General features: G+C 39.8%; 1 protein-coding gene across 1 annotated transcript in view; it reads left to right on the top strand.

Moving 5' to 3' along the window:
* LOC128358824 (neural-cadherin-like) overlaps positions 1 to 14,490 on the top strand; it is a 93,383-nt gene that overhangs the window by 13,578 nt on the left and 65,315 nt on the right. The window contains exon 2 of the mRNA XM_053319218.1: positions 14,025 to 14,222. Coding sequence (XP_053175193.1) covers positions 14,025 to 14,222 — 198 coding nt within the window. The remainder of the gene's footprint in view (positions 1 to 14,024; positions 14,223 to 14,490) is intronic.

Genomic DNA, 14,490 nt, shown 5'->3' on the forward strand with positions numbered 1-14,490 from the left:
CTCAAAGTTCTGCCATTCATTCCCCTTTCATCAAATTTGAACAAGTTGGTGTATATGTTCAGGAGATAGCACAAGGTATCTGCTGTGAGTTTAATCAGGATTTGTCAAAGGCATCTTGAGTTATGAGCAAATATGTGACAGCCAGGCCACGCTCACTTGCATCAATCAATATGATACCTCAGATTTTGGTTAATACTTGTCCCCAGAGCATGCGTGCCAATTTTGGTGAAATTCTGTCCAACAGGTTTTTAGATGTGCATTTGTGACATTTTTTGGCTCAAAATGCTTTGGAAGACCTCTTCCCAACCATAGACTGAAGTTAAGTACCAAGATTTATGATGATAGGACAAATGGTTGATCAATTATGGCCAATAATTGCTAAGTCTCACCCTCTGCAAAGACATTTTGGTTAATAGCAGCTATGCTTTTAGATTGATCTTGCTCAAAGATAGTAGAAATATGTATCTCAGTCCCCCATGGACACATTTGGTGTCAAGGAATTTTGTCATGGGTAACATAAAGGACTGTTTTATTTCTGTTCATTTCTTTTGTTGATCCATGAATAAAAATGACAGTATTGAATGTGCATGGTGGAAGAGGCTCAAACTGTGTGATTAATCATTTCAACATGCTGTGGGAAGAGGTGTACAAAGTATCTAAAAGACAAATGTCAAGAGAGTTAAATGACCTAGTGTATATTAAGCTTAGTGTTTTTACAAAAGTGTGATCACTTGTAGGAGAGCAAACACGCTGTGAGCATGATCAACAGACCTTTGTTTGGCAGCTCAACACAGTACATAAGTGTTTGTGGAAAAACTGTTATTGCCATTGTTGGCTTTAAATCTCACAAAATCATGCATTCTATTCTGCTTCATATTGATTATTTAAGGTCAAAGTCAAGGATCAATATAGTGTCCTTTGTCTATCAAGGACATGAGGATGGAATGAAAGAAACTGTTTCTTGGTTGAGCAAAAATACAGAATGTTTTCTCAGTTGATGTGTGAAAACAGTTGATGTTATTTGCTGAAGCAATATTTCTCAACATGGTGAGTGACATCAAGAACAAAACAATATTATATAGATAAGACACTATCTGAATTCTGTCAACAAATAACCAACCATAACAACAAACGTAAACATGTATCTTTTCATGACACCAAGGTCCATTGTGTCTTTAATTTTGCCGTAATACAAACATAACATGACAGCAGTGTGACTCACATTCCTTTTAACAGTAATCCAAATATTTGAGTGGGATGGAAATTGGAACTGGTTCCATTGACAGCTGTTGACTTTAAAATAATTCCCCCCTAGAATATTTATTAAAAGCTATATATTTTTTTTAAATAATACAGCCACGGGGCGTTTTGAGGGGTACAGAATGAAAGTATTGCTTTTCCATAAAAAAAAAAATTTAGTCTGAATTTATATTTTTAAAATTTTTTGACGGGTTCGACAATGACGTTCTGACACGTTCTGTGTACATTGTACCAGCCAGTTAGCGGCCGGAATTGCGGGTTGCCAGGGTTGTCTGTTGTTCCGGTGCAGCTACTGTAGGCAGTGTTGCCAACTTGGCGACTTTCTCGCTAAATCTGGCGACTTTCCAAACCCTCATAGCGACTTTTTTCCTCAAAAGCGACTAGCGACAAATCTAGCGACTTTTTCTGGTGTTAGCCTATTGGAGACTTTGAAGTGAAAGCACGTATCGTTACTGTCCTCAACGAGTAGTGGGTGCTGCCCTGAGACCCTCCCCTGTCCCAAAGCACTCACAGGCGGTCAGGTTCACTGTAGCCTCACACAGCTGCAGTCAGAGCAGAGAGGAGACCCACACCACTCCACATCCATCCTGCATAACAGTCTTTTGATTCAATTTGATATTCTAACATTTAACAATAAATATCAAAATGTATTTACATTTTAAAAAACAAACAAACCAAGAATCAAAATAAGAAAGCTCATTTGTAGTTTTTAACATATTTAGGGTTTTTTAACTCACTTTTTGTCTCTCCCAAGACGTTATTCCTCTCTCCTACATCGTCCATTACAATAACATGCACATGATAATTATGCAAATTAGACGATGACGTCATTTAGCGACTAGCGACTTTTAGGACAGCCAATAGCTACTTTCCTTACTGAGGAGTTTGCAACACTGACTGTAGGCTGGCACTGGGTGAAATGGAGTTGTAAACAAGCAGAGCCGTGTTGGACTTCCCAGCGTTTTTTGCTCTCAAGTACAACTTTTCATCACAAAACTTCGAAGGTAAGACAGAATATCTGTTAGTAGCTGTAGATAAGTGGTTATTGACCTTTGTATGGTTTGGCTGCTGGTTCACTGAGTTTTTAGCTCAATAACAGTGGTACTGTTGAACTCGCCAGGGTCTTAGCTTTCATATGAGATGCTATTTGTTTGTGTACCATGAAGTATCAAAACGGTAGCAATGGAAATGTGGAGAGTGGGTTGACTTTCTGACGCTATTCGGATTTTGATATTTGATCATTAACCTCTTAACGCACGCTGTTCCGTTCACGGGACAGGACGGATGTTAGGAGGTAGCCACACGTTCTTCTGAATGTTTTAAACACCAACCCTTAAACATATATACTCATGCCGTACATTGTTGGAAAGCTTAGATTGTTCTGATTCATTCAAGACCACTCACGACTTATATGGTTGCTCACAGCCGTAATAGTATTAGCGATTAGCTCGGCTAGCCACTCAGCTAAGTGAGAAAAGCTATAATGCCTACATACCTTCAAAGTCTTCCCTTTATCCACAACGATCATCTTATGACTCAGGACTTTCTGTACAGCTCACCAAGTATCCATTCTTGTGAAATATGAAATCCGTTTCCATAAAACCGGAATATTTTCCTTAATATGTCCATGTATTTAGTCCAACACGTAATGTAATAACACAAATAACAAACCATATACGGTCCGTTTACGTCATTTCCTGACCTGCGCGTCCATCTCAGAGTACATGTGACTAGATGTTTACGACCGTGAGCCTCTCCTGCTTCTGACGACACCACACACAAGCCAATCGGTGCTTAGGATTAGGCAGTACATGCAGAGACATTGCTGCTACTCCCACTGGCGTTACAATGTAATGTACCTCGGTGGTTTCAAGTCAGTTACAGCGAGGGTATGTTCGCTTCCTGTTTTCAAAATAAAAGCACCAACTCTATCGTTATGGTTTTCTTAATAATAAAAGGCAACGGGTGTTTTATTTTGTGAAAATGACCGGAAGTGCGTTACTCGCTACGGCTAACTTGAGTTGCTCCGAATTTGCAGGAACAAAACTTTAAGCAGATGTTATTTGGACAAATTAGCGTCACATTGTGGATCTAAAGGGCTACTTTCTCGCCTAAAAAGGTTAGACATGTGGATAAAGTGGTATATTTACAGAGTTAGAGCTAAAATAAAATCCGGCACCGGACCTGGCAACCCGACTGCTGGAATTACTTTTTGGTTGTTGCGACTACGATCTCGAGACATTAGATGGCGTTGTTCTGCTCATTCTACATATTCTACCTTTAATAATCTATTTGAAGACTGTACTTCAAAAACATGGAGATGGTGTGAAATTTTTATCTCAAAGGTACAAAGGTGCCTCACAGCACAAAATACCCTTATCTAAAGGGGGTCAGTAGGATTTCTGATCAATCTTAATGTTTACCAGTTATTACTTCCAAAAGTCTCAAGCTGTCAGAATTCACTTTCTGCCTTTACTTGTCAACAGACCTGCCTGCCAACTGCTCAAGGACAGGACTCAATAATTATAGATTAAGAGTCCTCGACTGACAACATTAAAAATACAGGAGCTGTATTATCTTTATTATTTTACAGAGCAGGCAATAGGTAATAAAACAATAATAATAATAATAATGATAATAATAATAATAATAATAATGATGATAATAAAAAATAAATTACAAAAATATATATTGTAATTGAACTATTTACTTAGATATTAACCTTTTATAACAAAACAGGTTATCTAGTTTTTCTCTGAACTGCAAACAACTATAAATAGTCTTACACCAATCTGTTATTTAGAACAAGCATAGGATGTGTGTGTGGGAGTGCGGCAGTAGGATTATAATTACTGTATGCAAACAAACTGTGATTCTAATGCTTTGAGCAAAGTTTCAAGGGATCATAAGGATCATCTGATATTATACCCATGTTTTGGTTTTATTTGTTTCCATCTTTATTAATTTGATACTTGCAAAATATACAGTGTATTTTTAAGAGTCACTGAACTGATTCAGTCAAAAAATAAACACATTCAGACTTTACACCAAGCAAACTAAAAAATATGATGAACTTTTTTCATATATATAAAAGAATTTCAGATAAAATGTAGTCAGTATTCAGTCAGAGAAAAATAACAGTTTCATATTATATAATCTAATATTAATCCATTACAATCCTCACATGTCATACAGTTGGCTTCTGAATGTCAAATCCATGCTTCTTTGTTTCCATCCTTAATAGTATGGTGGAGGGTTTACTCCTTGGCAGTTCTCTTTGCCTTTATATGGTATCTGTGCGCAGATCACAAAATCCTGCTGAGGGGGTTTATTGACTTAAAACCTGAAAAGTTCCCTCACAATGTAAGAAGACCTCTTTTTCAGTCCAGATTTGACATTTTGATCATCTAAGATGGGGAAATTTGTATCCTCATCTTTATGGCTAGAAGGGGTCTGATGAGTCATTTTGAAAGTGACTAACGTTCCTGTCATGGATGTATTTTTGCTTCTCCTCTGTCGGTTCACGTTTAAATAATGTCTGGTGTTGTTGCTTCAGCATGTTACAAGCTTATATTTATATGGAGGAAGCATATTAGAGCTTTCTTTTTTTTCTTTTTTTTTGCTAGCACGGGTAGCTGTTTACATTTACATCACACTTGACTACATTTGCTTATGCTGTGCATGAGTGAGAAATGTCATAGCTAAACTTACATAATTAAAGGGAACATTATTAAAAATATAAACTAAAATATTCTTTAACCAAACTGATGAAACTGTAGAGATGGGTTAGGGTTAGGGTTAGAATGTGTATGAATGGCTAGTTTCCCTCTGATGAGCAGGTTGGTACCCTGCGTGGTATCTCCTGCCATCAGTGTATGAATGTGTGTGAATGGGTGAATGAGATGTAGTGTAAAAGCGCTTTGAGTGGTCATAATGACTAGAAAAGCGCTATATAAGTACAGTGGATCCATTTACCATCTACAAATCTACAGGGGTCAGGGTTAGTCATAAGATAGACATTTCATCTCTATTTGGTTGTTGACCATATAGACAGGAACATGGAGAGAGTGAAGGGGATGACATGCAGTGAAGGTTGGAATTGAATTGGCTATGTTGCGATTACACAGTATGCACCCTACACCACAGGGGTGCTCAAGCATTCTATTCAATGCTAACCGCTTACTATTGGATGAAATCCTTCTTCCTGAGAGTTTTCTCATTTTTGAGGTTACGCATACATTCGGGCTGTTCCTGCAGTGCACACTCTTAGTGGGATTGAGGCCTTGGGCTCTGGAGTTATGGAGGATCCTTCAGAGTGGAGGGAGAAGCATACAGTATGTGCAGTGACTTATGCGGCCTTGTGTGCGACTCGTCAGAGTCACATACACAACTCTAGTATGACAGAGGAAATATGAGTGGAGGTGGAGGTAGTGTGGTACTATATCTACCTCTCCTGTTCAAATGGACACTAAATCAGTTATTAACCATTGGTCTGCTTTCATTTTTCAGTCAATAAATAACATGTTTGTTTTTTTTTATTTTCACTAATTGATTAACATAGGTTAAGACTCATGATTCACCAGAGACCAAAGTCGGTGCATCAATTATTTAATGAGCACTACTGTGTGGGTTAAAAAAATGTAGTGAGATGAAAATGGTCTGCAGAAATGAAAATGTTTCCAAGCAATTTTGAATATTTCAGTGTAGTAAATATTGTTGTGTTATTATTTCAACTATAGTTTAAGGCATAGTTGTTTTAAATAGAATTTAAAATATTTCAACAAAATTATATTATATGCCCTTTCTCTGAAGGGCATATAATATACAGCACCAGTATATCTCTGTTCAACACTTGCTGCTCTCTAAATCCTCCTTTGTTATGCGAGTGAATAGACGTGAATATGGCACATTTTTCTCTGCTCAAAGCAACAAAACAAAAGGAATTGAATGAGTTTTGTGATTCTTTTGGCTGAACTACAAATCATATGAGCCCATCAGTAAAGAGCTGTCTGGGTCTAATGAGAGAGATCCATCCATCCATCCATCCATCCATTCATCCATCCATCCATCCATCCATCCATTCATCCATTCATCCATCCATGCATCCATCCATTCATCCATCCATCCATCCATCCATCCATCCATCCATCCATCCATCCATTCATCCATCCATCCATCCATCCATCCATCCATCCATCCATGCATCCATCCATCCATCCATCCATCCATCCATCCATGCATCTATCCATGCATCCATCCATCCATCCATACATCCATCCATCCATCCATCCATCCATTCATCCATCCATCCATGCATCCATCCATTCATCCATCCATCATCCATTCATCCATCCATCCATGCATCCATCCATCCATCCATCCATCCATCCATCCATCCATTCATCTATCCATTCATCCATCCATGCATCCATCAATCCATCCATCCATCCATGCATCCATCAATCCATCCATCCATCCATCTATCCATCCATTCATCCATCCAAACCCTCTTATCCTGTTCATGGTGGTGCAGGTTGGACCTGACCACAGTCAGCATTATGGATTAGGAGGAGAAACTGAATATCTCTCATAAAAGAAACGTATATAATAATGATGATAGTTACTGCTGTGAGAATATGTCAATTTTTTGATAATTGTAGTTTTTGCAGTCAATAGATAAGTAAGTCAAGCATGTAAATGGATTTACCTCCATTTCTTCTCCCCCTTCTGCTGTAAAAGTATAATAGTTGGTGAGTCACTTGTGAGGGTTGTGGGTCTCAATATACACTGAAGGGTCCTGTGTGGATAAGAGGTTAAGAAATTGCTTATTGCTGATTGTTTAGTTTTTGTTAGTTTTCATTGCTTTGTGATGTTTTTGCTTGTTGTGTTTTTGTCAGTTGAAGTTACCTTTCAAGTGTAAACAAGGTAAAATGTGCTAAAACGGTAGCATTATCATTTATTTTTTTCGCACTGCAGAAAAACAAACAAACAAACAACCAAAAAAAACATTGAAGTTGGGTTATTGTGTTATTGTTATCTGTTTTGAGCTGCTCTATTTAAATATCTGTCTCTTTTGGTGTGTTTTAAATCTGTATATGAAGACTGGAAAAAATACATTCTAAACCTCCTTATGCAGAAAGCATTTACCTACACCAAGATACCTTTTGTCAGGTTGAATTGCAAACACGATATCTGAGGTATCTGAGGAGGCAATAGCTCCTCATGCTCCTTCGTGGATACAGACCTATCATAAATAGTACTGCATATGAAAATGGTGCACTCAAATATTGTGTAAGCGTATTGCCACTGGCATATGCATCAGCGGAAGTGCATTTCAGTGCAATGACATAATTGTTCTGTTTACCTCCCACAAGTCACAATAGATGTGTAATTAAAAACAAGAAATATACAGAAACATATCAACACATACTGTATGTACACAGAACAGCTGCAGACACACTTTTGCCTATGTATATGCAAATTGTTACGAGGGACGTCACAATACACACATAAACAAGGGAGAGTAGCTTGCAGCAAGTAGCCATTGACACCATCTTGACCGCTTATTGTGATGTGTTAATTTAACAGATATTTCTGATTGAGCTGTCATCACTCATCTCTCATGAATCAAGCAGCATCTACCATGTCTGAATGTGTGATTCATTCTCCAGACCACGGTATATTGCTTCCAGTTATGCTGAAATAAAACAGAAATTCTCTCTCCAAACACGAGTCAATTAGTGATTTAGAAAATTCTTGTTCTTCTGCAAGATTTCAAGAGATATCAGAACTGGTGGAGGCCTGTCAAGAGTGTAGCGGGTGGTAAACTCTAAATATCCCCACAGTTATCTATGCCCATGGCAAATATACTAGGATCATATGTTGTAAATGATGCATATGTGATCTCTATAAAAAATAAAAAAAAACTTTTCATGCAACTGTAAGCTGTTCCATAGCCTTGTCGATATTGTTGCAAGATGTGGTTGCTAAACGATACATTTTTCCTGCCTATATCAAACACTTTCATGTAATTTTACTGCACAGATGCAGATTTGGAGTGGAAAGAATGTGCAGAACTTGAACACGTCCACCATTTGTAATTCTGGGATGAAAATGCCTGCATGTGTGTTTACATGGTTAGTGTGTCAGCCATTCTGAGCCATAGAGTCCAGGGTGTGTGGTGCCGAGTTAATAGATTTCTGTCTCCAGTGCTTTTAGTGTGTTGATCTCCTGCTGACGGCTTCACACTCTGCTTTAAGAAGAGCTAAGTTGAGTGTGGGGGGGGGGTGGGGGGTGGGGGTGTTGGGCGGCTTAGAATAGAGCTTCCTTAACACCGCAAACATTTAGTTAATGTACCTTATTACTCCCCCATTGAGCTGACTTTCACTTTCCACTCACTCGCTTCCAAAAAAGCACCTCTGAAATTCCACGTCTTGCACAGGCCATTGATATTTATGCTTGCAGACGCAATTTGTTTAATTCCACTCACAAATATTTGTGTCTTAATTTCCTCCCTCACTGGACAGAGGAGGAACAAGGGATCCATAAGAAAAACCCTGTGATATTAATTACACTCTATGTTCTGTCTTCATTTTCTCCTCTTGTGGTCTGTGCTCTACTGTCTCTAATGTTTTCTTTCCAAACATGGATGCTCCCAGCATTAATTGTTGTACTCCAGTGTTTGGTGTGCTCTTGTCTCTGTAATGTTATTTTACGTTCTCTGCTAAGCATCACACAATACTCCTTCCTCCCCGCTGCCTGCCTCTTCCTCCTCTCTGTCTCTTTCTTTTCCTGTGTAGATATTTGTGTTTCTGTATCTGTGCCTCTCTCCTTCACTCTATTTCCCTCTCATCCTCTTCCCACACACACTCACTGTCCTTGTACTGTGGGCAGTGTATATGTGCACAGAAGCACTTGAGACAACTTTTTTTTTTCATAGCGGCAGGCCACTTAGCAGCTTTATATAGCAACTACCCAAGGAGAGGATTAACAGCAGGAAACATCTACAGAATGGCTTCCAGTGATATAGAACACACACTCTCACATGCACACACACACACACATGCAAACACACCACACTCATTGTACTCACTGAGCCATGGCCAACCACACACTGCACCCTGTCATCCACCTTTTTATGATACATTATTATGTTAGTCATCCAGCAGATGCTCTTATCCTTATGGGATTGTAATGTACAGTATGGACCAGCTTTTCATCACACAGAGCGCGTGGAAAGCATATTTGACTTTGAAAAATCCAGTGACGCCTGCAAACCTCTCCCACACCCGCTTATTTGATTGCATCTTTTGTCTCGGCCAGGTGAGGCAGGTTGTGTCAGTTTGGCGCTCACGGTGTATTGCTCACAGCTGCTTCGCACTTAACTCACCAGTTTAGAAAGAAATTGCATACATTCACAGCCTCAGAACATGCTGCTATCCCACTTGCCTGTGCTGCAGGGAGGATAACTCTCTCTCTTTTGAATTTCACCAAGGAGATAACAGTGGGTTGAATAGACTGTCTCAGGGACTTCCCAGAATCTGCAAAGCTGGCCTTTCACCTTTCTCAGTGGGGCTGGCCAGATCAAGCACTGGTGCTCTCCTGAGAGACCATGGACCTTCTATCTATCTATCTATCTGTCTATCTGTCTGTCTGTCTATCTGTCTGTCTGTCTGTCTGTCTGTCTGTCTGTCTGTCTGTCTGTCTGTCTGTCTGTCTGTCTGTCTGTCTGTCCGTCCGTCCGTCCGTCCGTCCGTCCGTCCGTCCGTCCATCTATCTATCTATCTTACGTTCTTTACCACATGGCAACAATGTCGTCTATTGACTATGGATACTATGGAAAGTCTTTGAACAAAAAATGTAAGACTGTATTCTGTCTTTTTTCATATTGTGTGAACCACTAATTGCTGCTTTAACCTTTTGACATCTACTAGCAGCCGTATGAATTATTTTGCTAGTTAAAGTGGAAATTATTTTAGTGGTTAAAATAGTGAGGAATGTTGGGGAAAATGTAGGAAAATTGAGCACAAAGGAATTAAATATGCATTAGAGATTTCAGCAGGAAGCGCCTTATCCATGCCCAAAGCTTTTCTTTTGTTCCTCACCTAAAGTACATGCACAATTTAACCCTTTTCTGAGCAAGCCTCGGAGTGCCACAGTATTGACTGAAGACTTGTTTATATATTTTTGTAACGTTAAGCATTGAGGTTTTTGTACTATTTCCTTTTGGCAGTTTTTTGTCAACCAGTCAACTTGACCACTACTACCCAAAGAGTCTAGTTAAAGAAGAAGTTTAGCACGATTCATTTTTAGAAATCATGTGTCATCCAGGACCTATACTGTTGGTCCTGAAGCAAAGTGCATCCAGAGTCGATTGGGAGTATAACTAGCAGCGAAGGCTCCTTCACAGTGTAGCCTTCCAGGCAGACTGTCCTGTAACTTTCTGGTAACTTAACACTGCAGCAACTCCAGATTCATCTGAAATGGTCTCATCTCTACCACAATGCTCCAACAACATATGGATAAGTCATGGCTCTCTGTGATTAAGAGTTGATGTTGAATAAGAAATAAATTAATTCCTTCAAAGAACTTTCCTAAATGTCCTCCCATTCCTTTATAACTCTCGAGTCACATACTACATAGTCTGACTCACCAGATGTAGACTGTGGGTTTTAATCCTGCCTTAGGCCAACTATTTCAGTCGACATTCACCTCCCCTTCTGATATCTGCATGTTACCATTTTCAAAATCCCAGTCACTACGTGAAATAACAACTACCTCCAAGCTAGCAAACTACACATTGAGAATGAAAAGTTATATTTGTCTTTTTTATATTTCAAAGATAGATCTCTTAATGTTTTAGATGGGGATTTCTTTTGTGGGGATTTAGCCATTTTAATGCCAGAGCTTAAACAAGTTCTTCAACACTATTTGGCAAGGACAGCATTGTTGTATCCTAGGCTTAGGACCAGCCAAGACAACAACGATTGGTTTCAAGATATATTAACAAGCCAGAGCGTTTTTTCCCCCTATAGCAGAATTTATGTCATTCATTTGTTTAATTGCTTCCTTTATCACATACTTACTATATCTCATACACATATCATACTTATTAATGCGTCTTTTATTCAGTTATTAGTAGGCATTTAGCTATAAATAAATGGCTTCATTTATCAGCAAGAACTCGTCTGTGTTCTTTGGAGGCTGAGGACAGAGGTCAATGTATTGGTTAGAACTCCAGTTCTTGGTAATGAGACTGATTAAATTTGATTAACTTATTTCCCTTAAAGAAGGGTGGCGCCCTATCAACGAGTGCGAGATTAAAGTTCTAAAAGTAGTGTTACTCTTACAGTGCACGCAAATGGTCGCTCACTTCATAAACACGCATACAAACACATACGCACATGTACGCTCACACAAGTACATTCTTCATTATCATTCCAGAGCTGATAGGCTCTAATTATCTGCCTTGGCTCTGATTAGTCTCTCTGTAACAAGCTAATTAGATGGAGCCTTGTAAAATCATCACCACCATTACCACAGAGACATGGCTGGGAAAGATACCAACAAGCAGGAGGCAAAGAATGTGCCTTGCACTACTCCCCGCAAAGATTTGATAGTCAACTAAATGTTAAGTGCCAGAGCTCTGATTTCTTTTTGATTAAGTGCCTTTTAAACCCTTCTACTTTGCAATAGAATCTTTATCCTTTCTCATTATTCATCACGAAAGGATTGTTCGGTCCTACGGAGCAGGATGATCTGGCTTTAAGTGCACAAGCTGCCGCTGTCGACATTTTAGGAGATAGCATCTGAACATTGATTAGTTTCTCTGCCCCCACGATATGGTGGCTATTTATCCAAAACGAACTATCGTCAGATCCGAGTCAGAACTTTTCTCTCCACAGAGCAACTTTAAAGCCTGAGCAGAAAGCTAGATTAATTCTCTCCTCTTGCTCCTTCCTTCCTCTGTTATTATCCCTTTAACAATCCTTTTAGGAGCTGTCACACACTTTATAGTTATTGTGTTTCAGTTGTGAACACTCCCAGGCTAGTCCGGAGTGCAAGACATTGTATTTCCCATCAAAATGCATCTTAACTGTAAGCCCGTTAAAAAAGAAATAGAAATTGTGATCTCAGCATCTGTTTTCTGTTTTCCAACTCATTTGAGCGAACACCAGGTGCTGTAAAAGATTTATTATAGCAATTCATACAGTTTGAAGACTCTATATCATTTGCTGCATGCATGTACTGCTCATTACCAACGTATAGTTTTCTATTATCGGCTATAATCGACTTTGGGGGGACATTACATTACACAATGTTAGAGAAACCAGCAAAGTAGAACTGTTTTGTACAGCGACAGCACATCTGTTGAGTCAACCCTCAGGTAGTGAAAGGATGCATTACAAACTCCTGCTGCTTTTGTCTTGGATTAAAAAGTACATTTATAGCCTCTGGTCACACGCAGGAGACCTTTTACATAATGGGATTTGAAATCCATAGTTACTTTTAGCCCTTAGGTAACTCACCTCTGTGCTTAAGTGTGTAGTGGTGTGTATGTGTGTGAGAGAGAGAGACAGGAAGACAGAAAAAGACATGCTAATGTCATCTATGTCAAGTGTGCAAATGTGTGTCTGGGTGTGACGGCACAACTTGCCCGTATGTCAAGTCTTTGTGCTTGTATTGGTATCTGTGTGTTTGTGTGTTTGTCCTTGCAGGGGGTTCTTCATCTCTGAGGTGAGGCAGATGGCCTCTGTGGATTGCAGCCTGCTGAACTGGTTAGCAGCTCTTCTGGCATTCCTTCCTGCCATGTTGACACACGATCATAGCCAATATTTGCTGAAATAGTGTCTTAGCTCACAATGCTGTGACTGGCTCCACTTTGCAGGAATAGAATCTACACAAAATGTGCCCTAGATCATGTCCGTGACAGTGTCAGGAGTATTTTATGCACATTGTCTCCAGATTGTGTCATTGTATTTAATGTGGATAACGATCACCGACATATCATTTTCAGCAAAAGGCATGCTACACTCCTGTAATAGAGATTGCAGTGCAGTTTTACACCACTTCTCCTTGGGCGCTACTGTGCACTCTTACTGTTTTCCCTGGCTCAGGGTGAGCGAGTTGGTAATTGGATTCCTGGAATCTTCTTATTCACTCCAGTGAGGCAGTGTGCAGGCGACAAAATGCCTGCAGCCATGAGGCATCATGCCTAGGCCCCTGTGGGAAGATCAAGGTAGCTTTACACAGACTTGGTAGATGAGACTGTGGCTGAGGCTCTCTCCCATGGGAACCTGGGTGTCAGGATGCCTGGATGGAAGTCCTGAAGGATAATGGATGGCTGATGTCACGTCCACCAATGTCCACCATAGGCCCATGCAGCCCTCCTGATATACACTTCCAATAATCTCCCAAGCCCGGCAGCTATGGAGAAGCAAAGGGATATGGATAGATAGCTGGCAAATTGCCACGTGAAAAGATATTGTGGTAATTGTCTTTCACCAAAATGCTGAGCTGAAACGAGAACCTGTCAATACTGCAGACTTAGGAATCATTGAGAATTATTCTAATCCTGAAGCTTAATGTTTTGCCATCTTCTGAAGAGGATTCATATCTCATATACCTGTGCCCTCAGTTGACTTGCTGCTTGTCTGTTCTTTGGATTCCCCTGGCTGCTTGTCTCCCCTCTACACACACAGTTACATGACAGCTGTCACTTTCAGTAACTATAGCTCCGTCACTATCTCTGCACTATCCCCCAGGCCCAGACTGGTACCTGAACAAGGTGAAGCTGAAGATCACTGATGTCAATGACAACGTCCCTGAGTGGAATATGAAGCCGTATCCTTACCTCGCCGTAGTGTCCCCTGAGGCACCCGCTGGAACGTTTGTCTACCAGCTCCAGGCTCACGATGGGGATGAGGACAAAAGCGGAGAGGTGGAGTACTTTTTGTCGGATGGTAAGTTTTTTGCTGTTTCGCACACACTTACACACACAAAAAAAAAATTAAAGTAGATTGTGCTGTTGTTAAAATAGGTTGACAGGCTATAGAGCCTCAGAAATAAATACAACTAGTCAGACACTAGCACAGTCACTCAGACAGATAGCCACAGGCATTCACACATTCATTCATGCGTTCATACTCTCTTTAGGTGTCCATTAGTTGTCTGTCTCTGTCATCCTGTCTCTCTCTACCTCTATATCTTTCTTTCTCTCTCTCTCTCTCT

Source organism: Scomber japonicus, chromosome 5, assembly GCF_027409825.1.
Source record: "Scomber japonicus isolate fScoJap1 chromosome 5, fScoJap1.pri, whole genome shotgun sequence".
Lineage (NCBI taxonomy): Eukaryota > Metazoa > Chordata > Actinopteri > Scombriformes > Scombridae > Scomber > Scomber japonicus.